This window comes from Canariomyces notabilis (genome assembly GCF_033297395.1).
Source record: "Canariomyces notabilis strain CBS 508.74 unplaced genomic scaffold N656scaffold_5, whole genome shotgun sequence".
Lineage (NCBI taxonomy): Eukaryota > Fungi > Ascomycota > Sordariomycetes > Sordariales > Chaetomiaceae > Canariomyces > Canariomyces notabilis.
Window position 1 is genome coordinate 886,053 of NW_027041827.1, and position 25,872 is coordinate 911,924.

Below are 25,872 nucleotides of genomic sequence, written 5' to 3' on the forward strand. Positions count from 1 at the left end.
CGATGGACAACAATAGCAATGAGTTTGTCTAGCACCAGAAGAGGATTTCTGATTGGGAAGAGAAGCGATTGTAGGGGATGTCGTTTCTCATTCTATACCTACATTCCTATGTACTCACTAAGATTAGCAGCTGTAAGACAGGTAATTCTGCCCAGCTGGCGAATTCCTTCTTCTGCACTGGTGACTGGCGGGATGATGGAGTGCCGGCTGACAAAGTCATCCATCCTCACCAAGCTCACTTTCACGTAACTTCTCTCAACTGCCAGGAGTGCCAGGCCTTCACAATTTCACCCGTCGCATCAGTTAACAAAATGAACATCCATTGCCTTCCAGCCGAGCTAGTCGACAACATAGCTTGTTGCCTTGAAAGCAGAGATATCCTCAACCTCCGCCTGGTTTGCGGACACTTCTATAAATATTCCGCCGGGGCTTTTACTACCGCCTTCTTCTCGTCCATAACCTTTGACTTCTGTCCCGGACCTTTTCAACGCCTTCAGCGCATCGCTCAAGATGACCACCTGCGCCTGCATGTCTTGCAAGTCACCATTGGAAGAAGCGCATCCTGCCATCACTCGGCCTATCTACCAACAGGATCCGAACGCTACTGCCAGACACGCATTCCGGTAGACCATCCGCTCAATCTTTCGCCCGGCGTGAACGCCATCATTGCCGACCTTGCCAACACGCTGTCCGGATTTCCCAACCTCGGCCGTCTCTGCATCAAAGATGATATCTTGCCGAGTCCCGAGCCATGGACCGTCCCCTTCGACGGCCCTTTTCTCTTAGACACCGTCCATGTCGGCCTCCTTGCAGTCGCAAGAGCAAATCTTCCCCTCAAATCCTTCCGTATCCTGTGCGCCTTACCCACCTATCACTGGGTCAGCAACCTTCACCCGTCCGACCTCAGAAGTGCGCCCGGCCCTTTGTGGGAGTCACATCTAATCGACCTTGCCCTGGTATACGACTTCGCGCATGACGATTTAATACGTTTCGTCCCTCCCTTGGCAGGGCTCGTTGTCCACGCTAAATCCCTTCGCGCCCTTCACCTCCGTTTCTTCCCGTGCAAGCTTTACCGACTTCTCGCGGCTGCAATTCCCGCTGAGATTCCCAATAGGGAATCGAAACTGGAAATCCTGGACTTCAAATCGACCCAGGACATGGTACCCGACGTCTTGATTGCCTTTGTCTCGCTTTTTTGTCATTCTCTTGAGCATCTATATGTCCAGGACATTAAGCTTGTCAGTTCTGGGAAAGATTGGGCCACGATACTTTCACACTGGGCGCAGACATTGTCTAAACTGAGATCATTTGGCTTCCATCACCTGCGACAGTACGGCGAGAAGCTAACGTTCTTCGATGGCGTCGTAAGCTGGGACGACCCGCCTGAGGGCAAGATGGAGTATACGGTTGTGAATTATGGGGTTGCTGGTAGTAATGGGGTTGCCGGCGTGAAATATCAGGGGGGAGCAGAGGGTGCCGGGCGGGTTTTGGCGAGGATGGTGGCCACTAGCTATGATATACTGTTCTACATAGATCCTCAGGTGGGCCATCAGGTTTCTGACGGAGCCGTGTCCCGGCTGGGATCTATTAGGGATGAGTACCTGATTGGGGGAAGGCTGACTGCGAAGAGGGTGAGAAGGGATTTTAAGCCTACACAGTTGTACCTGGGGGAGAAGGACCAGCCCCCGCCTGTGCCGTTCTCTCTATGGCATACTGTATGCCAACAAGCACCATGAATGGAGATACCCGTCGTACTAGGCCCTTCATAGGGGTTGAAGATCAGAAAGATAAACACCTTCCTGGCACACTTACTTAAGCTCTGGGCTGCTGCAATAACCATTACTGACTCCCTCCCAACTCGGAGTCTTCTGGTAGGTTATACGTTTCCAATCACGATCATTATCACGATGGGGAGATCTCGCCGCTGAGAAGACTCAAGTGAACGAAAATATTACGGCAATAAGAAGCAAGCATTACCGGGCTCATCAGCAACATGGCGGCAAGCTGAGACACATGATTACTTTGCTACCAGGAGCTTGATAGCTTTTCGCAGGTCGCAGGATGAATGCCTTGTGATAAGGTAGGGTACCTATATTTTGTCGATGGACAGTCACCAAGGTGAAATCATCATATGAGAGACGCTTGGAACAATGCAAGTTCTGCACCGTCGAAGGCGGAGCGCCAGCCCAGATAAGTACTCGTAAGCTCGAGGTCGGATTCTCGACGGCGCAATCTCACCTTCCAGTTTTGGCAGTCACCCAATCTCAACGCTAGCAAGTAGAAACTTCCAGGCTGCAGCTTCATACTGTGCTTTACCCGGTCAGGCCGTTCTTGCCAATTGAATGCAACCAAGGCCCAGGCCATACATTACCACACTAGGTTCTGCTTGCGTGGAGGTTGATAAGCGACGCGTGATTGCGGGTGACACAAAACGTCTCTAACCAACACATCAAAGATTCAAAACTTTGTCAAGGGTCTTACTCTGCCGCCGACTCAAGACAGCAACCATCTGAAGCTTCCATAGAAAGCCTGCTTAATAGCCTGACCTCCATGCGCTCCGCGAGCCATGTTAGATTTCTCGGGATGCGTCGACGATGACTCGTTCGGCCCTGCCGTACGAGGATGTCGCGACGATTTCGATTTCACCATCAAGTTTGAGAAGATCTTTTTTTCCCTGATCCCAACATCCATCTTCATTGCAGTCGCTCTGGCCCGTGTCGCCCACCTCACCCGTAATCCTTCTATTGTGGGAGGCTCGTTACTGCGGGCCGCAAAGTTGGTACGTTGTTGCTTGGACAGTTAGCGCCTGGATGGTGTTTTGCAAACGCGGTACACTCAACAAAGGTGCAACAGATCGCGATCAGCGCATATACCATCATACAACTTGCCCTTCTGATCCTAAGCATCACCAAGTCCCGCAAATTCGCGAGCTTTTTCATCCCCTCAGATGCTTTGGCTTTGGCATCAGCTCTATGCATGCTCCTTCTCTCGAATCTCGAGCATCTGCGCAGTCCCCGGCCATCCATCCTCCTCAGTGCATATTTGTTCATTGCGCTTCTATTCGACATTGCTCATGTCCGGACATTGTGGTTGGCATCCACTAACAGCGATGAACTTGTCCTCTCTCGCCTTTGGACCTCTGGGGTCGCTGTCAAGGCATCCCTCATCGTCCTTGAATCCCAGTCCAAGGCTAGGTGGATCGTTCGCTGGGATGTCAAGGAACATAGTCCGGAGGAAACCAGCGGGCTGTACGGGCTTGGTGCCTACCTCTGGCTTAATCGCCTGTTTCTCACGGGCTACCGCAAGATTTTGGACCTCCATGACCTCTTCCCCCTGGACCGAAACATGTCTTCCGAGGTTTTGCAGACCAGATACGCCGGCCGAATCGACGTGCGTCAGGTAAAAGGCAAACATGGACTTGCGAGAGCTCTCACAAAAGCTCTTGCGGTACCTCTTCTATACCCAGTCGGCCCTAGAATCGCCCTCGGTGCCTTCCACTTCTGTCAGCCCTTTCTCATCGAGACTCTGCTGGGTTACCTGGAGCGGCCCGCCAGCGAGTCCTCGCAAAACCTTGGCTATGGACTTATCGGGGCGAGCGTTCTCATCTACGTCGGCATCGCCGCCTCCGGTGCGTTCTATTGGTATTATCAGGAGCGAGCCATGTACATGGTTCGCGGTCTTCTCGTCGGGACTATCTACCGAGCAACGATAGAAGCAGAATTGACAGCGGGCGGTGACTCTGAAGCGCTTACCCTAATGAGCACGGATGTTGAGCGCATTATCAGTGGCTGCCTTAACCTTCACGAGTTCTGGGCAAATACGATTGAGGTTGCGCTGGCATGCTGGTTGCTCTCGCGCCAAATTGGTCCTGCCTTCGTTGCTCCTCTGATCGTCATCGGTGCCTGCGTTGTCTGCTCCGCCGCGTTGGCCAAGTTCACGGGGCCTCGGCAAAAAGAATGGATGGGAAAAATCCAGAAACGAGTCGGTCTCACTTCTGGCATCATTGGCCAGATGAAACACCTCAAAATCTCTGGACTTGCCGAGCCCGTCGAGGAGTCTATTCAGACCATGAGAGTGGACGAGCTCAACTCAGGGGCTAGGTTCCGAACCGTGCTCGTCTTAGCCGCTGTGGTGGGTTTCACGCCACTCTGCCTATCACCAGTCATCACATTCGCCTTTGCTGCTCGAACATTGGATGTGACGCTCATCTTCACGTCAATATCGTATATCACGCTTCTGGCGACCCCTTTGGGCACGCTTTTCCAGGCAGTCCCCCAGCTTCTCGGCGCTTTAACTTGCCTGAGCCGGATTCAAGCCTTTCTTGAGAAGGAAGCACACGCCGATTTTCGATCGTTCCATGGGCTACCTCGTCCAAATCAAGCTACTGCCGAGGAAAAGCCAAGACCGGAGAGCCTTAACTCTCAAACTACGGCAAAAGTTAAGGTTACTAACGGAAATTTCGGCTGGCATACCGAGAAACTGAGCCTCAGGGATATTGACCTCGAGATCCCCAGCTCTTGCCTTACGATCGTTGTCGGGCCTGTGGCTTCTGGCAAGTCTACTTTGTGCAAGGCTCTTCTTGGTGAAATACCCGTGTCACAGGGAGAAGTTATCATGGCTCCTAATTCGAATCGTAAAATCGGGTACTGTGATCAGACACCGTACCTGTCAAACGCAACGATTCGGGAGAATATTGTTGGGTTCTCCCCATTCGACCAACAGCGGTACGAAGAAGTCATTGAAGCTACCATGCTTGGCCCGGATCTGTCAATCCTGCCACAGGGAGATAATACCAATGTCGGGAGCAATGGGGTCACGTTGAGCGGGGGCCAGAAACAGCGAGTTTCCATGGCAAGGGCCTTGTACCTCGACACAGACTTCTACGTGTTCGATGATATTCTGAGTGGTCTCGACGCGGACACCGAAGAACAGGTCTTCCTCCGTGTTTTCTCATCTACCAGCCTTATCCGAAGAAGGCACGCCACAGCAGTTCTGTGTACACACTCCGTGCGACATCTCCCCTCCGCCGACCATATCATTGCCCTTGGCCAGGACGGGACGATCGTTGAGCAAGGCACTTTCCAGGAGCTTCTCGCTAATGAGAAGTATGTACACAATCTCGGGGTCACCGAGAGAGGTCCTCTGCTAGGGGATGACTCTGTGCCAGAGAGTAAGAAGCTAGAAAAGAGTGCGCTCAAAGCCCTTCCACGCTCAAAACCAACTGCTGCCTCTTCCAAAGTCGAGGGGCAGGCAAGGGCTACCGGTGACTGGGCAGTATACAGACACTATTTCTCACGCATTGGAGCGCTTTGTCTGACAGCCCTTGTTGTCCTCGGCATCGGTGGGGGTTTCTTCCTCAACTTTGGTACCATTTGGTTGAAGTTCTGGTCTGAAGACGTCGCATCGCCAAACCCTTCCCGTTTTAACGGCTTTTACAATGGGGTGTATGCCTTATTGCAGACAGGTGCTTTGGCTTCTCTATTTTCTGTTGCGATGGTGGGATTTCGCTCAGTGGTGAATATCTCAGGGGCAAAACTACACCGTGAAGCGCTGAACACCGTCTTCAACGCGCCCCTTAAATTTTTCACCATCACCGATACTGGTGTCGTGACCAACCTGTTCTCACAGGACATGACGCTGATCGACGGTCAGCTTCCTATGGCCATGATCAACGTGATACTTGCGGCTTTTGCTTGTATAGGCATGGCTGCGGTGATTGCTACGGCTTCCCCGTATCTCGCACTCACCTACCCAATCCTCTTTGCGGCCATGTACGTCTTGCAGATGTTTTATCTCCGCACCTCTCGCCAGATTAGGCTGCTGGACCTCGAAGCCAAGTCCCCTCTCTAGTGGGTACCCTTACTCTTGTCTGTCGAGTATACCAGGCTGCTGACTCACTCATGAAGTTCGCACTTTATCGACACCATCAAGGGAATCGCCACGTTCCGCGCCTTCGGATGGATCCAGGAAGGCGTCTCCCGGAATGACAGACTCTTGGACACTTCTCAGCGACCAGCCTACCTCCTCGCAATGATCCAGCGATGGCTCGGTTTCACTCTGCAACTGATAGTGGCAGTTCTCGGCCTTGCCGTTGTGACGCTCTCAACACAATTGCGTTCCAACACGGCTTTTACCGGCGCCAGTCTTGTCACGCTTATGGCGTTTGGCGAGAACCTCTTTTCCATTATTCGGTTTTACACGATGCTGGAGACGTCTATCGGAGCCGTCAGTCGGCTGAAGTCTTTTAGCGAGAATGTCAAACCCGAGAGCAGGGAGGGCGAAGACGTCGTGCCCCCCAAAGAGTGGCCGCTGAAGGGTGCCATCCAAATCAGCGGAGTGTCAGCATCATACGGGAGGTTCGATACTGCATGCCCTCGCTGCATATCCAAACGAGTCACATTGCTTACATGGCTTTAGTGACGACGATGCACAGGGCGAGACGGCAAGTCCACCGGAGCATCTTGCTCTCAATGACCTGCACCTCGACATTTCTCCAGGGGAGAAAGTGGCCATCTGCGGTCGCAGTGGCAGGTTAGCAACCCCATTCTCCCTTCCTGCCTTGTTTACTAATCTCCACCCTATCCTTGCAGCGGCAAATCCTCCCTCCTCCTGCTCCTCCTCCGCCTCCTCGATCCCTTGCCAACCTCAACCTCAATGACACACCCGCCGGAAATAACAATCGACTCCATCCCCCTCTCCAAAATCCACCGCCCCTCCCTCCGCAACCGTGTCATCGCCATCCCGCAAGACGCAGTCTTCCTCCCCGACGGCAGCAGCGTGCAATCGAACCTGGACCCGCTGGGGCAGAGCACGGCAGCCGACTGCCGCTCCGCGCTCGAGGCCGTCGGGCTCTGGGACTTTGTCGCCTCGCGCGGGGGTATGGAGGCGGGGATGTCGCCCGAGACCTTTTCGCAGGGGCAGAGGCAGCTGTTCAGCCTGGCGCGGGCCATCCTGCGGCGGCGGGCGCGCGCAAGGGAGAGAGCAGCTGAGGCTGGCGAGAAAGTAGTCGCCGACGGCGGGGTGCTGTTGCTCGACGAGGTCAGCTCCAGCGTGGACCTGGACACGGACGGGGCCATGCAGCGCATCATCATGCAGGAATTTGCGGGGTACACCATTGTCATGGTGAGCCATCGGCTCGGGATGGTGATGGCGTTTGACAGGGTCGTGGTGATGGAGCAGGGGAGGATCGTCGAGACGGGTCGGCCGCGGGAACTGGCTGAACTGGAAGGGTCGAGGTTCAGGGAGCTGTGGCTTGTTGGAAATAAGGGGAGGAGTTGAGGGTTGTTGACTGAGGGTGCAGACTGTAGAGCATTTGGAGTACCGATATGATTCAGACGGTATTTAGGCAACGTTGTAGTCGTTTAGATACTCGCTTATCGCTCCTATGGTACTCGCAATCCAAGAGCATCGCCATATCATGGGTACTTTACATGCCAACCGCCCCAGACGCCGTTCGAATGCAACCCCTCTTCACCTATTCCGATTGACCGAAAACCGCCGAACCATAACCTCGCGGATAGTGTACTTCTTCAGCGCAGCTGCGATGCCTCCCCTCTCCATCGATTCCTCGAACACGATCGGGGTCGGTATGTCAACATACACGAGCACCAGGCTCTTGAGGACATGCGAAAGAACCCGGTTGACGCCCATCAGCCACGACCACGACCTCTTGGGCACCTCGTGCTCAAACTCGGCCCATGCCGGATCAGAAAACGCGGGCAGAATCATGATGCCGAACTCGCTGTGGTCAAAGACTGGCCCACGTTGGTAGAGGATCCAGTCAACGCCGAACTTGATGCCATGACGGGGCACCCAGCCGAGCGAGCGGAAGTGGTGATACACAGCATAGTTTACAAGGAAAGGGTCATCAGGCCTGAGACCACCAGATCGGGGAGGAAAATAGGAGTATGACCGGAAAAGTCTCAGTAGATGCTCCGGCGGGATAGGGGACGCGGTCACAGGGTCCACAACCGATAGAGCCCCTAGAGAAAAGACAAGGAAGAATGCTTCTTCTGGTGAGAGCTGGAAATGCTCCTTGTTCTCCACCTCGGACACGTTGGTCGTTGTGTCGAGGCTCGAATACGCCGTCTCCATGGAGAGTGGCCCAGTTATAGGCGAGAGCTTGGAGGGGACCGGCTCAGATATGCTTTCTCCGTTGATAGGTTCAGGCGTATCAACCTTGGAGGCAACATCCGGAGAGTGATTGGTGTTCGGAGGATCAGAATGTTGAAAGGTGGTAGACTCGACATTGGGAGAGAAGCGGACGCTCTTTCGGCGCTTCGGGGGCTCGAGCTTCCTTATATCCTTGGTCCCATTGCTTGGTTCCGCGGTTGGGGTGGGGAGTGAAGAATTGGAAGCCAAGGAATAAACCCCGTTGATGTGGCCGTTAGGCTGATCACCGTTGACGAAGAGTTCATGCATGAGTTGGCTGCTATGAGCGTGGGCACTCGCCTCGACCGCGTGCTCATCATCGTTGACCAATTTCGGCTCATTATGGCTAGAAACAGAACTCCCAAGTAGATCAGCTCGGATCTCTCTCTCACAGGGCGCTTTCAGCTCCAGATCCGAGAGAGAATTGGGTAGTGATAACAGTTCCATCGGTCCAACAGGGGCCTTGAATTGCCCGGTGAGCCTGACCGTGGTGCCATTGAGCTTCGATGAAGAATTGGGTAGTGATAACAATTCCATTGGTCCAACCGGTGCCATGAACTGCCCAGTGAACTTGGTTGTGGAGCCATTGAGCATCGCTGAAGAATTGGGTAGTGATAGCAATTCCATTGGCCCCACAGGGGCCTTAAGCTGCCCACTGGTCTTATGCGCGGAGCCATTAGGCTTAGCTGAAGAATTGGGAAGTGCCAGTTGTTCTGCTAAACCAAGGGCCGGCTCGACAAGCTGGAAATGGTATCCATTAGACTCGTCACGACCAGCATCATGCTTGGGCTCGGCATCGAGCGAACCCTCTGCCGGGGCTAGTTTGATATTCTCGCCCAGCGAGGAACTCGCAAGCGCTGTCGACTCGGCAGGCTCCCAAATATGTCCATTGAAATCACCATTAAGCTTGCTTTGTGCAGCAGCTGCGGCATGGAGCTCGGCTTCTGCGAGCCTCTGGCGTTCAACCGCCTCCAGTTCTGCCTTTGCCCGCTCCCACTTAGCAAGCCGTCGTTCCTCTCGTCTCGACTCGGTGCGCAACTCGCTGACCGTTTTGGCTTCCGGCGAACCTCGTCTGGCCAATTCCCTTTTCAGCCAATTCGGCTCACTTCGGCTGAGGCTGCCTTTACCATAGAAGCCTTGCTCCCAGAGGGCCCGTATGGATGCGGGGTGTTTGACATGCACAGATCGCGTTTCAGGATCCCACACTCCCACGTGCACAACCGACGGCTCGGGCGGTGGTGGACGAAAGATTTGGCTCAGCCAAACGTAGGCCAGGTGGAGAAGCGATACCGGATTGTGTGGATAGAAGGCGGGAAGAGGGAAGGTACGAATTGGAGCGGGGAGCACGTAGATCTGATTCAACGGCGTCCTCGGCGGCGGTGCTGGATGAGCAGCTGTCGGCGCCTTCGATTCAGCCACAGTGCCTGGCACGTTGGCTGGCGAAACCAAGCCAGGTATCTTGCTGACATGTTTCCCGTTCGGAGTCGTGGTGATTGTTGCGGTCTCAGCCATATTCATGAACCCGCATGTCGCCTGATGATGCGGTATGTGTTAGCAATCGCTGATGGTAGCACAAAGCAGATATGGCGTTTCCAACCGCAATCTCCGTGGAAGCAATTGCTCAGATACCGTTGTAGTCTATGATAGATGGCATTCATCGAGCGTACACTGAAGTACATTGCTCTAAGCACGAATATCTTCGAGTGTCATCACCGCAATTATAGGTTGGGGAGGAGGAGTTGCACCAAGGTCTCACAGTTGGGGCCGTCCATCCAACAGCCCCTGGTTGCCCAGGGCAAGTGCCTAGCATATAGGAGCAGGTTGCTATGGCTGGTGAATCATCCCGGAGGAGGGATGATTTGCATACTGAAAGACCATAAGGACAACTTCTCCTAGGGAAGGAGAATCATGGGGATATGCAAGATATGAGTGGCTTGAGTTACTTACTCCGAGGGAGGAATATCCGCCCAGTCCGCCGACAACAGGAAGAATGAATCTTGACTGTCCCTGTTACTAGGGAAGGCCGCTAGGGGCGCGAGAGGAAGTAGGAATGAGGCCTGAAAAATTGCGCCTCACATTTGGAGCAAGATTTTGTCGATGATACGGCATGATCTGATGCAAATGGGAAAGCTCGGCTTGGCTGCAGATTTTTGAGCTCTAGGAAAATCGCTCCAAGGCCTGAATGTTGAGGCAGCAATGCCTTCCGGCTGCTCGGGAAGGTGGGGCAACGGGTTTTTGTAGAGTGGAGTCAGTGGACCCTGCACCTTTGACCTCACAGGAGGACGTTTTTTTGGGGGATGCAGCCAGCTGGCCAGTGACAGACAGAGAAATCACATCTCACAAATCTTGAGCGAGAAAGGGAACCTTTCATCAGCTGTCAACAACACCTGTAGATGCCACCAGGGCTGCCTGTTATACCTGCGGTCTGGTCGGCCTCGGACTTTTGTAATTATCTCTTTAGCGTCCTTCGCCGTCAGCCCCTTTTCCGACTCCACGACTCGTGTCGTTTCGTGACTTGCCGTGGATTCCGAACATCAATTGGAGGACTTTTATGCCCCACATGGATTTGGGGTTCATGGCTGACCTTATTTCTCTGTCGTCGGATTGTCCGTCGCACCACCTTGTCTCCTAGATTCTTTTCCTTCTCAGGCCCTATTCACCCTTGATGACTGTTGGTGATGGTCCAATGTCAATCATAGTTCAAGGCGCGGCCTTGGCTAGCTTGATCTGGAGCTGCACCGTCTTTGTTGTCCAAAGCATCGGCATCTACAAACTGTAAGGGCTGACTCTCCGCTGCAACAGCCTTTACCACCAGCTGATCAGGGCAAATCCTAGTTTCCGCAACCACTCCGCACAACATCCGAAGCCGGTGTCGCCGTCGCTGAGACATGACGATGTCCCTCACATCACGGTAATACGCCCGGTCAAGGGCGTCGAGCCGGAGCTCTATGCATGCCTCGCTTCGACCTTCCGGCTTGCCTACCCAAAGGACAAATTGACCATCTATCTTTGCGTCGCATCCACACTGGACCCGGCATATCCCATCCTTCAGCAAGTTGTTGCAGACTTCCCAGGACTGGACGCGAAGGTCCTAGTCGAGGAAGACGACCCCTTGCTGCACGGACCGCAAGGCCACACCAACAATCTGGGACCGAACCCAAAGATCCGCAACATCAGTCGCGGGTATCGGGAGGCGAAGGGTGATATAATATGGATTGTTGACTGCAACGTCTGGGTTGGCACAGGCTCTGCAGGGAGGTTGGTGGACAAGCTCTGCGGATTCCGTCCCGATGGCGCGAGAGCGACACCATACAAATTCGTCCACCAGCTCCCCCTCGTCGTCGACATTGACACGCACACACCCCCGAAGGAAGAGAGCCTTTCGTCGGGAAACGATCTCCGGCCGCGTGCGACTACGGATATCTGGAGCCACGGAGGCAGGCTCGAGGAAATGTTCATGTCGACCAGCCATGCCAAGTTCTACAGCGCCATCAACGCCGTCGGCGTCGCGCCTTGCGTAGTTGGAAAGAGCAACATGTTTCGCAAGTCTCACCTGGATCGCCTGACCGATCCCTCCCAGAACCCGGTGCTCTCCGCCTCAGATGCTTCACGAGGCCGGGGTCTGGACTTTTTTGCGTCGTACATCTGTGAGGATCATCTCATTGGCGACCTGTTTTTCAAGTCTGAAATCCCTGGTTTCAAGAACCATGGCCTCGTTTTCGGCGAGGTAGCGATCCAGCCCATGTCCGGCATGTCTGTTGGCGCCTACATTGCCCGCCGGACGCGCTGGCTGCGCGTTCGAAAGTGGACTGTGCTGGCTGCCACCCTCGTTGAACCAGGAGTTGAGTCGCTCCTATGCGGCCTACACTTTGGCTTTGCGCTCACCACGCTGCCCGTAGTCCACGAGGTACTGGGCATTCCTCAGGCATGGAGCGCTATGGGCGCGATCTGGGCTTTGGTGGTCACCATATGGATGCTTCTCGATCGCTGCTTGACAAGCAAGCTTCTCGAATTCCGGGCCGTTGATGTGGATGAGAACACACCTGCTTTTGCTCTGGGTTCGACCCGCCGTGGGGGGGTAGCCCAGAGGCCGCTCCAGGAGTGGCTGCCAGCCTGGTTGGGAAGGGAGCTGCTTGCATTGCCCATCTGGACATGGGCTGTGCTGCTAGGGACTACCGTGACCTGGCGCGGCAAGCGGTTTAAGGTGAGGATGGATATGAGCGTGGAAGAGATCAAGGACAACAAGGTGCGGTCACCAGCATTCCCAAACGGCACCTGCAGCTCTGCATCTAAACGGAAAGCGCATATAGACTAGACTCGGGAGTTCGCGCATGATACCCCTTATGATATAGACCTTAATATACCTAGTACCTTCCGCCTACGACCCAGCGACAGCCGCTTATCTGCATGGTGGTGATGGGTTGGTTTGGAATGGCGCAGTTACTGCAACGCTACACGTCAGCTTGAAAGTGGGAATGGTATTTGGATCGTCGTCTTCCTCTGCCGAGTCAAATACATCGAAAGGGAGCACCAACGAAACATGGATGAGATGATCGGAAAGCGTCGTGTCCGATGACAGTCTAGGACTAAACTAAGGCACGCTCCTGATTCCCCTGTCCATCCCGAAACTCCAGTACAACCCCGGGAATCCGCCCAAACCACCGCTGTCGCCATCCCATGAACGCCTGAGATAAAAAAGAGGAAGAGTCACGGGCTCACTACTACTAGTTGCCTCATACTTCGTAATCCCCAGAGGCCACTGGCTAGATGACCGAGGCTTACGAAGTATGAGCCAACAGGCAATTATGCCCTCTCGTATGGCCGCTGTGACTGCTCTGCTATCCGTCAGAGACTTAAGACTCCCATTTCTTGGCCTCCACGCCCTCAGGCGGAACTGTCTCGACCGTGCGATTCTTGACATCGTCCCAGTCCGTGCTGAGCGCTGTTCCGTTGCTCTCAATGAAGCTCTTCATCATGGCACGCTGCTGCTCCGGGGTCGCGCCCTTGTAGAGTTGCTTGAAGAAGTAGTTGACGTCCTTTTCGTCTAACTCGTCTTCACCCTCGCCGAGCTTCTCCCAGTCCTTGGGTCCCGAGCGGCTGCTGGTGGGGTATGCAGGCGCATTGGTCGGTTTAGCAGGTGGCGCAGCTGGCGGTGCGGCCGGAGCGGCTGCTGCAGTGGCCGTTGCATTGTTCTCGGGTTGCACATCGCCGTCGCTTCCTGCCGCAACTAAACCAATTTCTTCCTTGCCCCATGTGCTCCATTTCAGGCCGGCGTTGGCCTTTTGCAGAACCAGTTCGATCTTTCGTGGAGTGACAGACCAACGCGAGGCTGAAGGGATGATTTCCCCGCCCAGGATGAAGGTGGACGCAGCCTCGCGGTCGCCAGGCTTGACATATGGATCAGCAGCGCGGGGAAGGGGTGAGATTTGGACCTGCTTTAGGTTAGCCGGGCGCCAGCAGGTTTTCCGGAATAGAAGGAAGTGACTTACATAATTCTGGAAGAAGTTCACTTGGAGATCCTCCTTCTTGACATCCTTCGCAAAGAGTGCCACTGTGACGGTCTGATTGGTCTGATAGAAGTCGACGCGGAGCTTGAGCTGCTCGTCAGGTACCGTTCCAGGGGCCGGGCCTTTGACCTCAACCGGCTTGTCGTCGTCACTATCGCCAACTTGAGATTCCGGTTTTGGCTCTGGCTTCTTCTCTGCCATCTCCTGCTTGGGTTTGTCTGGGAACTTGGTAACGCTAACTTTCCGCCCAGAATGATCCTCGGGGACCGTCTTCAACGTGGCGAGCACCTGGCTCCGCCAGGCGTAAGCCCGCTTCCACTCTGCTTCAAATCCTGTCTTCGATGCCACGGACTCGGACTGCTCCTGAACCATACCAAGAACCTGGCGTCTGTATGTCCGGTCATAAGCAGAATCGATCGGTTGTCCCTGCTTGTCCGCAATGCCTTGTTCGTAGGTAACTGTGTAATTGCCGTTCTCGTCGACATTCTTCTCAACCCCATCTTTTTCAAAAGCAGGGCGGCCCTCGGCCAAGAGCATGCTCCACTTTGCGCAGCAGTCCGCATCGGCGTAGCGACCAAGTTTGTAGTAGACAACAGAACGACGGTATTGGGCGTCAATCATGTACTTGCGCGCGTTGCCAGATCCGCGCTCAGTCGCGGAGATGAAAGCGAGTGCGGCATCGCGGAGAGCGGCGTCGTAGTTCCTGAGCTGCTGATGGGCCTGAGCGCGAGCAAGGAGCCAAATGGGGGAGTCGGAAGACTTGAGTGCCTGGTCAAGAAGCGGGATGGCAGCCTCCCAATCCTTGTTCTTTACGGCCTCGCAGCCCTTATGGGCGAGCGTCGTTGCCGACATGATGGAAACCGAACAAGGCTATGTCTACACGCGGTGATAGAAAAGTTAGTGACTGCAATGACGAGCCCGTCAAGGTACACGGGCACACTTGGTGGGGCGAGGGCCGAGAAATGAATACCTACCCGGATTTTGGACGTGTTCGAGATTCGGGTGAGATGGAGCTGAGGAAATCGTTGAATTTTCGGTACGAGTAGTTGTCGAAGGAAAGGGACCGTTTGCAGCTGATGGGAAGAACCAGCCTAAGAAAATGGTGAGAAAGGATTAATCGAAAGCAGCAGAAGGATGGTGAAGCTCAGGTCACGAACAAGAAGCTCCAAATTTGGCGGGGTAACAAGCAAGCTTTCCAGATTCTGCCGACTGCGAGTTCTAAATTTCAGGTGGGTCCTGGGAGCAAACTCACCGCCTTCTTGCATGTAATAACATCGTTACTCGCTGTACCCGTTGGCTGACCTTCGTAAGGGGCCAACTATCATTATGAAATAGTGGCCCCTTTACGAAGGTTCAGCCAACGGGTAATTATTGTACTCTCACAAAAGTTACAACCACAACGAATTTTGTAGAAACGGACACATGCAGGCATTCCATTACTTTATTACCATTATCAGTGCTCATGTCTCATTCCCAAAGAGAAAAAAGAAGGTAAGCAACCATGCCTTTTCCAGGCCAGATTCCCCCATCGACCTCAGTTCACACGACCGTCTCATCGGGGTATTTTCGGGCAAACATGCCCAGGGCCTTCATGGTGAAAGTGAACTTGTAGTTGGGGTATGAAATCATGCAACTTTTGTTGAAGACACCCTCAATTGCCTCTTGTAACCACTCGCCGTTCGGTTGCTGGCGGTCCATGATCAGTTTAATGCCCTTCTTGATGTGCTCGGTATGAGGGTAATCCGCTTTCATTAGGCCAATTAGAGCCCATGCTGTCATGACGACTTGAGATCCGGTAGGGTGCTCAATGTATTCACCAGTCTCACAAGCCTGGAAAAGTCATCGCATCAGTCAATCCGTTGGATGAGGGGTGAGATTTGGATTTGACACACCTTGTAATGCTCAGACCACCCGCCATCCTCCCTTTGCTTCGAGATCAAGAAATCGCATCCCCTTTTGGCGTGAATGCTGTTTCCATATGTTTCCCCAGTGCTCGCCAAGCTTTCAAGCGCAAACATGGTTGCATAAGTGAAGCAAATGCCCCAGCTTCCATACCAGCCGCCATGTGGCTTCTGTACGCTCTTGATCCACGTGACGGCGCGTGTGATGAAGCGTTCAATCTCCTGGGACCTGTAGTCGGGCCAATGCTTATGGAATAAGGATAGGGCAGTGACAGCAGCGGTCGTGCATTCCGGGTACTCGTACTCGACCATGATGTTACCAAACACCTCGGCGGCGTTCAACATCTCCATCCACGAGCCACCCCGAGGAGGCTCATACGACGAGCAGCTGCCATTGGGGTTCTGGTAGGTCAGGACCGTGTCGATCGCATCAAAAATGCGCTGATCGTCGATTAGTGTGGGAAAGCCCGGAGTTTTTTGGAGGATGATGACGGCCTTGAGTGCCTCTGAAACACAGTCGCTCACGGCATAGCCCTGGTCCTTGTTGCTGAAGGCCCATGCCCCTTTACGCTGGTGGCGATAGCATTTCTCCTGGTCCTTTACGTTGTCACGGATTTGTTGATCATCGAGAAACGCGAGGGCTTTGAGCAGCATGGGCCGCCATCGAGGATCTTCAGTGAGCCCCGCATCCATGACAGCCTGGATAGCAAATGCCGTGTCCCAGCATTGGACCCCGTTCGTTCCGTTGGCGAGCATGCCTTCGTCCTTGACCCAGAGGAACTCCTCAGCCCGCTCTTTGTGCCTCCGCACAGCATAAGAATCCGGGCCGTCTCGAGCGTAGAGACATACGAGATTCATGGGCCCCGACACGGTAGCGAGATCGAGGCAATCTGTATTCTCGTTCTCCATCTCGATGAGTTTCATAGCCCAGTCCTCGGCCCGGTCCACTAGCGCTTTCGGGCGAATGAAGGGTGTCCAGATATTGGCAAGAAACCAATTTGCCGTGTTGAGGAGCCACGTCTTAGGGTGATAGTTGTCCTTAGGATGGATAGAGTTGCGGTGTGCGGCCCAGTTTATCTTCTCCCAATCCTGAACAAAGAGTTCTCTCCGGAGGGAGCGAACCAGCTCAGTCTCTTCAGCCTGCCATCTCCTGGACCACAGATATCCCATAGGCAAAAAAACCTGGCGCATGTGAATCCACCATCTCCATGGCGCGAAGGGAACCCAATCCGGCAGAAGCCAGAATTCTGGCGGCACAGGATTGACGATATCCCAGCTGGCTACCCCCAGCACTGCCAACCACCATTTAGCCCAGTGCGGAGCATTTGTCGCCCCTCCGAGCTTATGCAGCGTGGCCCGGGCCTTGACCATCTTCGGGTGGTCGGCGTCGACTCCGACGACGCGCAAAACCGTGTAGTTGAGAGTGATTCCAAAGACGGACGTCTCGCCCTCGATATGCAAGCCCCATCCTCCATCTTCGGGGTGCGCACGTGCAAACAGGTAGTTTTTGATCTCAGTTGCGTGGTGCCACGGGATCGGTGTCTTGGTCGCATACCATGCCAGGACGACGCAGGGTAAGAGGAACATTGGCCCCCCATATTCGCAACCCCAGTGGCCGCTAGGCAATTGAAGCTTCTCGAAGAATTCCAGTCCATTTCGAACGGCATCAATCGGGCTCTTGGCCTTCGGAAGATCGGGGAGACCCTAACGAGGCCAGGTCAGTGATAGCAAAAGGACAAAACAGTCCGGAATTGCTTACCAGTGGCAGACCCAAGAAGTATTTGTCGGCGAGTGTCTGTGGCCATTTCTCGGCTTCGTCGTCGTCCTCCAGATAGCGCCATGATTGGCGGCCATGGTCATCCCACATGCGCCATCGAAAATAGTCGGTCTTTTCCTCTAATCGCTGCCGTTTTGTGGCATGGTCGTGGTCGCCCGCATTACTCAGCCGTTTCCTGGTAGTCCCTTTCTCCAGGAGCGGCTCTTTCTCGGGTGCAACCGCTGCACTGACCTTTCTTCGCCCCATTTCGACTCGAAAGTGTCCTTGTCTCGTTGTGGTGGTGTTGGGCAGAGAAGCGAGCTCAGTCCCTGAGAGGCTGAAAGCCTGAAAGACGGGGCAGTCCCGGCTCTCCTTGCTTATGGGTCTCAATTCGCCAATCCGATTGGCCAGTTCATCCCACTTCGATCTTTCGGGGTCGATCTCGGGGTCCTGGAGACTCCCGTCAAAGAACAGTCAATCTCCGCTTTTTTTTTGCAATTGACATTTTGGCTTCGATCACATGCAACCAGGAAAGGTTCCAACAACAACTTGACTACCTTCCCAACCATTGGACCCCTGATCTGATTGATCCATGATTGTGTGAAATGCGTCGCACAGTACCTTACGAGCGTACTTACAGGCCCAGTTGGCGAGGTATATTGCTGCAGAGGAAGGAGCGATTTGAGCTGCCTAAACCTGGGTCTCAACAAGTGGGGTGATGCGCGAGGCAAGGCAATGGATACGGCGGGCTTCACTCTTCTACCATGGACACCAGGGTCACTTCTTCCTAGGGCTACAGACATATTCAGTGATATCAAGTCTTATATGAGCTGGTTATTCAATAGTCGTTGCGATCATCAGACAACCCAGATCATCCTCATCTGGAGCACAATGAACCATGCCTTCGATCCCACGAAGGCAAGAACGGCGCCCTGAGAGCTGGCAGAACTCCGTCGTTTCCTCCGGACAGAATGTGCCAGTTTCAGCCACCATCAACTCCAGCTCCAGTAGCCTGGTCACGGTTCCGTTAACATCTCATAGTAGCGCACTCGCCAAGATTGAGAGCCTCATGGAGTCAATGCTGGATGCGGTAATTGCTGGTGTTGAGCTGCCCATTCCGTATCGAACGGTACGGTCTGCTCCAGCTGGCCCGGGTATTCGGTCCAGTCAAAACCACGACCGTCAATCTGATATAGTGAGGTTCCCTGGACGCACAATCCAGGAGGCAAAACGGTTTGGTAACGGTCTTCTGTGCTTTGTCTTCCTCGCATGCACGCTAACGCCATCCTGCCTTCAAAAGAAGCCCTGTTCTGCATCCTCCAGTTGTCCCATGAAGCTCTTCTGTCCGGAAAACTCATCACAAAGAGGTTCGGAGATCTTGAGCGAGTGGACTGCTCCTTTGGCAGGTAGTTGACGTGTTCAGGAACATATACTACCAGAACCCGGAACTGTTCAAGTCGCAAAGCATGGTGGACGACATGGTTGACAACTTGGCCTTCACACTTGGGGTGGGCCGCACAGATCTGAACATAGTAACAATGGCCCGCCGAGATTTCACATACTAGATTTCTCCAAACTGATCAGGTGGGCTAATTCAATTCAGGTGGCTGCAGCCAAAGGCTTGGTATCCGGACCGATAGATCTGGTTCTGAACGACGGTTCCGTCAACAGCTACGACCTCCTAGGCAGCACGGTACAAAAAATTGCATTGCCATAATTCAGACGTTGCCTTACTGATCGATTTGAGTACGCAGGGATCACTTTTGCCTCCCGTCAGTTCAATTCAACAGATCGACTTCCGCTGTATAAAGTGGGTGTTGGTAATCGAGAAGGAGGTATGATACTCCGTAGTTGGGCGATCAATTTCACAGCTCACAAGCTCTTGAAGGCCACGTTCCGGACATTGGCCGCCTCCGGCTATGCCATGAGCTCGCAACTTGGCCACGGCATTCTCCTTACGGTATGCTTAGGCATACCAAACTCTGTTGACGTCCCTGTTGACGAGATTGCGGCGATAGGGAAAAGGCTTCCCCGACTTGGACACCCGGCGCTTTCTTTGCTTACTCCACTCACTTCGTTCAAACATGAACATCTTTGCTTTGATTGACTTTGACCCTGACGGCATCGCGATCATGCGGACCTACAAGAATGGGAGCCGGCGCCTCGAACATGAGCAGGACGCCACCGTGCCACGACTAAGATGGCTTGGCATTCACAGCAACGACATCCTCTCGAGCAATGCTTCAGATCATGAAGAAGGTGTTGGCAGTGATGGAAGTGGAGCTAGTCAAGACGGTTCCAGCCAGGAATCTGGAGCGTCCTCCTCCTATGGTACACTTCCCAGTCGTCTCCTAATATGCCGGGCGTAGCACATCATGCTGACTTCAGGTTGATGATACAGGTTCTCAGCAAGAGAGACCTGCAAAAAGAGCCAGGATGAGCAGGATGAATCCTGGCCCAATCGAGTCAGTGTGCCCTCTTACCCAGCGTGACAGGAAGAAAGCGGTAGAGGTTATGAAGGAGATAATAGCTGCGGCGGACGGCTGCGGCGAGGATGAGTTCGAGCAAATGCTGGAGCTGCAGCGGATGCTACTTCTCAACATCAAGGCTGAGATGCAGGCCGTGGACAACTTTGGCGACATCACTCGCTGGCTGGACGCGAAGCTTCCGTGCTAGTTCAAGGTTCATGATGAGATCGTTATATTGTTATCTTCGTTCTTGGTGAGTCAGTCACAATAGCGGGAAGTACTCAGCAGGACTATTCTCTAAGATAATCTTGCAGTCTGACCCTGTAGTTAGTAACTCCATATGTAGTTGGAAGTATATACGATAGTGATTCAGTCACGCTTCATCATTGATAATATCGGGGATATCAGTGCTCTATTCTCTCATTCTCAGCCCTCGCGCGAGGTCCAGTCCCCATCCTCATGTCAGGATTTCTCCTCCTAACATGCACCGCTAGATGCTTTCTTACATATATCCAGGGGGCCGGGCAGCTCATTTGCCGGATTGGCGGCAAGCGGAGCAGACCACGTCGTACACTTTACCGATCTCCATCTCGTAAACGCGCCAAGGCAGTCATTGCCAGCTTTAACAGCCTCGCACGGCTTGTACCGTCTAAACACTTCGTGGCCACAGCTATATTTGGCCCTGTTGTAAGAGCACATGGCTACCTGATTCCTTTCCCTCTTACAAGTGGGTTGCTATGACAGGTAGATTAGTGCAGGTGGCAGGGGTTCGACGGATAGCGAGTCGTGGCAGAACTCCAAGTTGCGGTAACTTCTCCTCTCAAAACCACAGTACCTTTAGATTCAAGTTGTTTGCGTTTCGGAGGTGTCGAGTGCGATGTGTGTTGAATGGTGAGATGAGCTGGGGCAATCGAAGGTATGAATAGCCTTTCCCTGGGAGATACCAGGGCCTTTGTCCGTTGTCAGGGAATATGGACTGTACAAGAACAAACATCACGATGGCGAGCTGCTTGGCAGTTGGTTATGCAGACAACCCACCGTGACCTGCGCCCATGGGCCAAGAACTCAAGTGCGCGGCGAGTGATCAAAGATGAAAAGCCAGAAGGCCTGCTCAGATGGAGAGGGCACGGGATAGAACAGGCGCGGGAGGGAGAGCACGAGATGGAGCGGGCATGGGATGGAGACTTTTGGAGAGGTCATGGGCGTTGTTCACACGGATCCAAGTATCTGGTAGACTCTATGTCCTAATAGCACCTATCGATGCTTTCTCATTCTTCCTACCTACCTATTCAGGAAGTGAAGTGGCTCACTCACTTGTCAGAGTGCCAGCAAGCGAAGCAGACATCGTTCTCGTACACTTTGTCGACCTTCTGGTAGAACTTGGCAAAGCACTCGAAGCCATCCGTGGCAGAATCGCACTTCTTGACCAGCTTGGCCACTACGTGGCGACAGGCATACTTGGTCCTGCTGTAAGTGCACATGGCTGCCGTTTTCCTTTCTTGCAAGCTGTATAGCTTGTAAGATGGGCGTAGATTGTTGTGGTAAGGGGTTGGGTAAGGTAGCTGTCTATCGTAGAGCTCGAATTCTGCTTGCGGGAAGTCGAGTGTAGTTAGGGTTTGATGAAGCAAGCTGGGACGAGACAGGGGTAATGAAGGTATATATACCCCCTTTTTTGAGAGGCGTTCCTTCACCTGTCGGTGAACATGAACTGTTCAAGGACAACATCACGAATCCACGATGGCGAGCTGGTCGGCACTCGATTCTGCAAACAAGCGATCTGTTCAATTTCATCTAAGGGCCCAAGTGCGTGGTGGTGTTCAACAAGTAGATACGAATAAGCAGTACGCCATTGTAGGAGTAATCCTTACTACTAAAGGATGGACCCTCCAGCTATTGCATGATAAGACTTAGGGAATACCTAAGGTACCTTGGTATTTGGGCTCCCCTTTTTGAGTAAGACAATGTTCCCTCTCATTCCTAGTACTGTCCGGCCCTCACAATCCACATAGATGTCCGATTTTACCTGGCACTTTTGCTTGTTGATGTCGCTTACTGCGTAGACATAACCTGAATATTACCGATAGTAGTAGCCGGAGCATTCCGGACAAGCACCAGAGATGAGTTTCATGGTGTACGTGTCGGTAAAAATACCCCTACACCTTCCCCTGGCCCTTCTCTTCGAGCAGGTGACCAGCAGCCACCCGCCGTTGTCTTCGTAGAGGTGGCCGCAGTCTACGTACATTGCCTTTCTGTGGTAACACATTATGGCGAGTTGATACTGTCGGTTTCTTTTGTGGGCCGGTTACTACTACTAAGTGTCATGAACCAGGGTACTTAGGACTCGGATAGTCTTTCAGTGCAGGTCAAGGCATGCTAGCCTAGGGACCTACCTCGATGTGTTGTCAGCAAGTCGATGTTTTACGGAGTGCTACTGCATGTGACTAGGTAGGTGATGTTCTTCCAGAGCGTAGCCTTGAGTACCTAATGTGCTAAAAGCCTGAAGGAATTCAATGCGGGACTGCTGTGGGTATTGTGGATATGGCTTCTCCTTTAATGAGTCCTAGAGGTTTGGTGAAGGTCACATTGACGGTATTTTGGTTTCGTATTAATAGGCAAGGCACCTATCTTGTGCTGCAAGAGTTTGCACAACTTGCCACCTATGTGATATGCCAGGACCGAGGACCAAATCGCTGGCTGTCCTCAACCTACATCCATATAAAACTAATAGTATTCGGTTCCGATGCTTGATCCCTTTAGCTATGATTCGAAGTTCTCGTATTTGATGGACCTGACAGAGTTGGTCAGTTGAAGTGAACACATGCTACTTAGTTTTTCATAGTGAAAAGTAACACGCAATGCTATGTCTAGCATTTGAATATATATAATATGACTCTGTGAGTCTGTGAGGTGCATCATCCTCGTGCCTGGTTGGTAAAATGTCAGAGAAAATGAATGAAATGGAACGATCTTGGCCACTTGCCCTGAGACATTACCTACATAAGGTACTTGTCAGATACAATTCTGAGAGAAGTTTGTCTTATTCTCGACAATGAACTTGGAAGTTCAACAGTCTTATGTACTCCTGTCTCTGAGCTCAAGCGTCGACAATCTCAGCGCTTGCCATCAAGACATAAAAGTGAAAGAAGGATGCCCACTCAGCGCCTTACTATGAGTTGTTTCCCGAGAGACATTTCTGAGGAACATTTCCTCTCACTGTTGACTGCTCAGCGGAGTTCACGACTGCCAGCAAGTGTTCTCACTGTTCTGTTTGGAATTTTGGAACACTTCAAGTCTTCAATTTGGTTGCTGCAAGCACACAGTGCGGTTTCGCAACACAATGTGCTTTCGCACTGTCTGGGCCAACGCCACTGCAGTGAGTGTTGACTTGAACTCCCAAATTTTTTGACTTTCCATTAGCCCAAGGTGTCGAGCTCTCACTCACTGCACCTACTCACATTTTCTCATTCACCTCTCTTCTTGCCGTTTCAGGACCAGAGTCTGGTATAAGAAGAAATAAGTGAAATGGCACCCAACCTTAGCGATGACGAGATCGATGATCTCTTGTACTCGGCGCGCATAGGTGACAAGGATGAGCTCACAACCCTGCTCTCAGCTCTTGCCGAGCGTGAGAACACAACGCCTGCGGATATTCTCACCCATGCAAAGGACGAGGGAAAATCGACATGTTTACATATGGCGACCGGGAATGGGCACCTTGGTGAGTTTCTTTCCTCATTCCAGTATCCACAATAACTTCACCTCGTCTCACACTCTAACCCTGTTCATAGACATGGTCAAGCTCCTCTTATCATATTTCACCTCCGACTCGGTGTCAAAAGAGACCAAGCAATCCTTCCTAGATGCGCCCAACGAGTTCGGCAACACGGGCCTACACTGGGCTGCGCTAGGCGGGCACCTAGCCGTGGTCAAGCTGCTCGTCGAGAATGGAGCGTCGCCGGCGCTGGCAAACGACAAGAACTACGTCCCGTTGGATTTGGCCAGCTTTGGCGACAAGTTTGAAGTGGTCGATTACTTCCTTGCTCAGTCGGGCGGGTTGGAGGCTGAGAATGCTGAGGAGGGGATGGACGCTGCGGGCGTGCAGTTGGAGGATGGAAATGATGACGATGGGAACGAGGAGGAGCATTCTGCAGGTGATGGCGATGGGAAAGGGAAGGAAATTGCGGGGAGTGGATGATAAGACTCGGACTCGGTGGTTGAAGGAGCTGGCTTGGGATGGCGCTTTTCGTCAGATCTGGCGGTATCGCACAAATGGCGTCAAGGAAGTCACCAGGGTTGGACTAAACACACATCCACACAGTTGCGGCTGGATATCCTGTGGCAGGAGACAATGTGCCTTCCTTGTCATTGTGCTGGCTTCAGCGCATACATTCGGACTGGCAGCAGGCCAATTCCTGTGAAGCCCCTTTGTTGCTCGGTCCGGACGAGTCGGAGGCCTGCCTCCCCAAAAAGCCGCCGGAAGCTACGGTCCTCCCTGACACACAAGGCTGTCAGCAGCGACTAAGCAGGAGAAAACAAGGAACCTGAACACGTACCTGGTGACAGAGCTGTCGACTTCATCGAAATCATCTGCCTCGGTCGTAGAATTGTTCTCCTTGACGACAATAACTCCGCCTTCCTTCAATGCTGTCTTACACCGGCCCAGAAAGTGAATCAACTGCTCGTCCGTCAAGTGGCCTACACACCACTGAATCCATATTAAATCGTACTTGACGCCCTCTTCTGGCTGCCAGTCTTCTAAGCCCATGTTGAAGACGCTTCTCACGCCAGGTTTTCCCTGCAGCGCGGCGGTGAACTTGGAGATGGGCTCAATCACGTCCACCTCTTCAGCAATGCCGTCAAGCAGCAGACCTTCTGTGACTCGGCCGATACTGTTGAAGGCAGGGCAATTTTTGTTAGCCGGCCAAACAGATCTTCACTCACGATGCCCCAGACACCAAAGTTCCAACCTCAGGGACTTTTCAAGCAACTGGACTGGACTCACCCAGCACCGCCTTCCAAAGCATGAGCTGCGACACGTTGATTCGATTTGCATCCGATGCCCAACTTGGCGAGGAAGTTGCGCGAGCCCTGGATGTCGACCCTGCTCACGTTCGCGTAGCCGCCGAGCATGCCATTGACATCGGCGTTGACACCTTCCCAGTATTTTCTTCCGTCGTCCCTGCTAATGAGAGAGTCGATTTTTCCCTGTCGAGTGCTGCTGCTCGTCATGGTCGATTAGTGATTTGTGGGGAATTATTTGGTAGTTATTAGCTACTTCCGTGAGAACAACGATGTTGAATGTGGTCTGAACAAGTTTGGAGAAATGTTCGCGGAATGACCCGGGGTTAAAACTCGAACGGTAGTCTAGGGTTAGGGTTATCGAGCACTCAAAGTCTCAGGAACAGCAGAAAAGGGGGAAACGGAATGAAACGCTAAGTTTACAAAAAAAGTAGAGATATTGATTGAAAGCTGTTGTTGGAAAGGAAAGTGTGAGTGATATGAGTGCGTGATGGCGTGATGGCGTGAGGGGGGTGTGAGATAGTGAGAGAGTGAGAGAGTGAGAGTGGGTGAGTGAGTTAATGAGAGAAAGACAACTAACTTGAACTAGCAGCGTGAGGAGGAAAGTTGAGGTTACTTCACCCTCTTGAGACCTTGGGGTAAATTCAAGACTAAGATGAGCCCAACTTTGTGAGAGGACCTGACTGTCCTGGCTCTTGACCACACTTCAATGAGAGACCATGGACCTTTGTTTTTACTTTTCACCGACAGATTCATACCGGGAACGAGACGATACCACCAGTAATACTCCCTGTAAGGAACTTCGGTGGCGGGAACTCCTCGGCTTCTACGACATGCTACAAGGGCCATTGTGGACTTGAATCACCTACGAGATAATAGTACAATTATCGCTCATGTTGGCCCCTTCTGCAGTTGTTATAAGCACGATGACTACCTAGGTATCCTGGATAACCGAACTGGTAGTGACTCTTAACGCGTCACACGTTCCATGTGGTTGTCAAGGGACTTTATTATAGTTCATCACAGTAGGCATCTACTAATTATGCCCTAGTAGGTAGGTGCGTAGCTAT

General features: G+C 52.9%; 9 protein-coding genes across 9 annotated transcripts; 5 read left to right on the forward strand and 4 right to left on the reverse strand.

Moving 5' to 3' along the window:
• Nucleotides 1–22: 22 nt before the first annotated feature.
• Nucleotides 23–1,861, forward strand: N656DRAFT_544685 (uncharacterized protein). The gene is made up of 2 exons (XM_064810028.1): nt 23–70; nt 131–1,861. Exon 2 carries the CDS (start codon nt 312–314, stop codon nt 1,734–1,736), a length of 1,425 nt encoding a protein of 474 aa, XP_064672331.1. The 5' UTR covers nt 23–70; nt 131–311; the 3' UTR covers nt 1,737–1,861.
• A 556-nt stretch (nt 1,862–2,417) lies between these two features.
• Nucleotides 2,418–7,278, forward strand: N656DRAFT_749354 (P-loop containing nucleoside triphosphate hydrolase protein; the record flags this gene model as incomplete). Its single annotated transcript, XM_064812976.1, has 5 exons — nt 2,418–2,779; nt 2,854–5,849; nt 5,907–6,356; nt 6,418–6,531; nt 6,591–7,278. Exons 1-5 carry the CDS (start codon nt 2,567–2,569, stop codon nt 7,276–7,278), a joined length of 4,461 nt encoding a protein of 1,486 aa, XP_064672332.1. The 5' UTR covers nt 2,418–2,566.
• A 192-nt stretch (nt 7,279–7,470) lies between these two features.
• N656DRAFT_788190 (uncharacterized protein) lies at nt 7,471–9,663 on the reverse strand (the record flags this gene model as incomplete). Its single annotated transcript, XM_064816671.1, has 2 exons — nt 7,471–8,837; nt 9,000–9,663. The coding sequence occupies 2 exons, from the start codon at nt 9,661–9,663 to the stop codon at nt 7,471–7,473; spliced, it is 2,031 nt and encodes a 676-aa protein (XP_064672333.1).
• An 820-nt stretch (nt 9,664–10,483) lies between these two features.
• Nucleotides 10,484–12,560, forward strand: N656DRAFT_776937 (glycosyltransferase family 21 protein). The gene is made up of 2 exons (XM_064814734.1): nt 10,484–10,926; nt 10,987–12,560. The coding sequence occupies exons 1-2, from the start codon at nt 10,817–10,819 to the stop codon at nt 12,464–12,466; spliced, it is 1,590 nt and encodes a 529-aa protein (XP_064672334.1). The 5' UTR covers nt 10,484–10,816; the 3' UTR covers nt 12,467–12,560.
• Nucleotides 12,561–13,004: 444 nt separating this feature from the next.
• On the reverse strand, nt 13,005–14,906 carry N656DRAFT_749364 (SGS-domain-containing protein; the record flags this gene model as incomplete). Its single annotated transcript, XM_064812977.1, has 4 exons — nt 14,816–14,906; nt 14,633–14,749; nt 13,641–14,534; nt 13,005–13,586 (listed from the first exon to the last, which is right to left on the reverse strand). The coding sequence occupies exons 3-4, from the start codon at nt 14,508–14,510 to the stop codon at nt 13,005–13,007; spliced, it is 1,452 nt and encodes a 483-aa protein (XP_064672335.1). The 5' UTR covers nt 14,511–14,534; nt 14,633–14,749; nt 14,816–14,906.
• Nucleotides 14,907–15,014: 108 nt separating this feature from the next.
• On the reverse strand, nt 15,015–17,754 carry N656DRAFT_827721 (terpene synthase). Its single transcript, XM_064818516.1, has 3 exons — nt 17,319–17,754; nt 15,551–17,263; nt 15,015–15,488 (listed from the first exon to the last, which is right to left on the reverse strand). The coding sequence occupies exons 1-3, from the start codon at nt 17,580–17,582 to the stop codon at nt 15,198–15,200; spliced, it is 2,268 nt and encodes a 755-aa protein (XP_064672336.1). The 5' UTR covers nt 17,583–17,754; the 3' UTR covers nt 15,015–15,197.
• A 48-nt stretch (nt 17,755–17,802) lies between these two features.
• Nucleotides 17,803–20,160, forward strand: N656DRAFT_544945 (DNA topoisomerase IV, alpha subunit). Its single transcript, XM_064810029.1, has 8 exons — nt 17,803–18,553; nt 18,616–18,682; nt 18,739–18,847; nt 18,919–19,008; nt 19,070–19,150; nt 19,204–19,275; nt 19,334–19,646; nt 19,717–20,160. Exons 1-8 carry the CDS (start codon nt 18,214–18,216, stop codon nt 19,989–19,991), a joined length of 1,347 nt encoding a protein of 448 aa, XP_064672337.1. The 5' UTR covers nt 17,803–18,213; the 3' UTR covers nt 19,992–20,160.
• A 3,145-nt stretch (nt 20,161–23,305) lies between these two features.
• N656DRAFT_673804 (ankyrin repeat-containing protein YAR1) lies at nt 23,306–23,918 on the forward strand (the record flags this gene model as incomplete). The annotated part of the gene is made up of 2 exons (XM_064810460.1): nt 23,306–23,501; nt 23,572–23,918. Coding segments are annotated over 2 exons (543 nt in total), but the record flags the coding sequence as incomplete, so codon positions are not given.
• A 227-nt stretch (nt 23,919–24,145) lies between these two features.
• On the reverse strand, nt 24,146–25,012 carry N656DRAFT_843480 (uncharacterized protein; the record flags this gene model as incomplete). The annotated part of the gene is made up of 3 exons (XM_064819092.1): nt 24,146–24,275; nt 24,337–24,672; nt 24,786–25,012. 3 exons carry the CDS (start codon nt 25,010–25,012, stop codon nt 24,146–24,148), a joined length of 693 nt encoding a protein of 230 aa, XP_064672339.1.
• Nucleotides 25,013–25,872: the final 860 nt, after the last annotated feature.

Coding starts and splice junctions, on each gene's coding strand:
- N656DRAFT_827721 (XM_064818516.1), bottom strand. CDS start 17,582: ATGGGGCGAAGAAAGGTCAGTGCAGCGGTTGCACCCGAGAAAGAGCCG. Junction 17,264..17,318: donor ACTTCTTGGGTCTGCCACTG/GTAAGCAATTCC, acceptor TGGCCTCGTTAG/GGTCTCCCCGATCTTCCGAA. Junction 15,489..15,550: donor GGTGGTCTGAGCATTACAAG/GTGTGTCAAATC, acceptor TGACTTTTCCAG/GCTTGTGAGACTGGTGAATA.
- N656DRAFT_776937 (XM_064814734.1), top strand. CDS start 10,817: ATGACTGTTGGTGATGGTCCAATGTCAATCATAGTTCAAGGCGCGGCC. Junction 10,927..10,986: donor AGCATCGGCATCTACAAACT/GTAAGGGCTGAC, acceptor GGCAAATCCTAG/TTTCCGCAACCACTCCGCAC.
- N656DRAFT_544685 (XM_064810028.1), top strand. CDS start 312: ATGAACATCCATTGCCTTCCAGCCGAGCTAGTCGACAACATAGCTTGT.
- N656DRAFT_544945 (XM_064810029.1), top strand. CDS start 18,214: ATGCCTTCGATCCCACGAAGGCAAGAACGGCGCCCTGAGAGCTGGCAG. Junction 18,848..18,918: donor GCCGCACAGATCTGAACATA/GTAACAATGGCC, acceptor AATTCAATTCAG/GTGGCTGCAGCCAAAGGCTT. Junction 19,009..19,069: donor ACGACCTCCTAGGCAGCACG/GTACAAAAAATT, acceptor TTGAGTACGCAG/GGATCACTTTTGCCTCCCGT.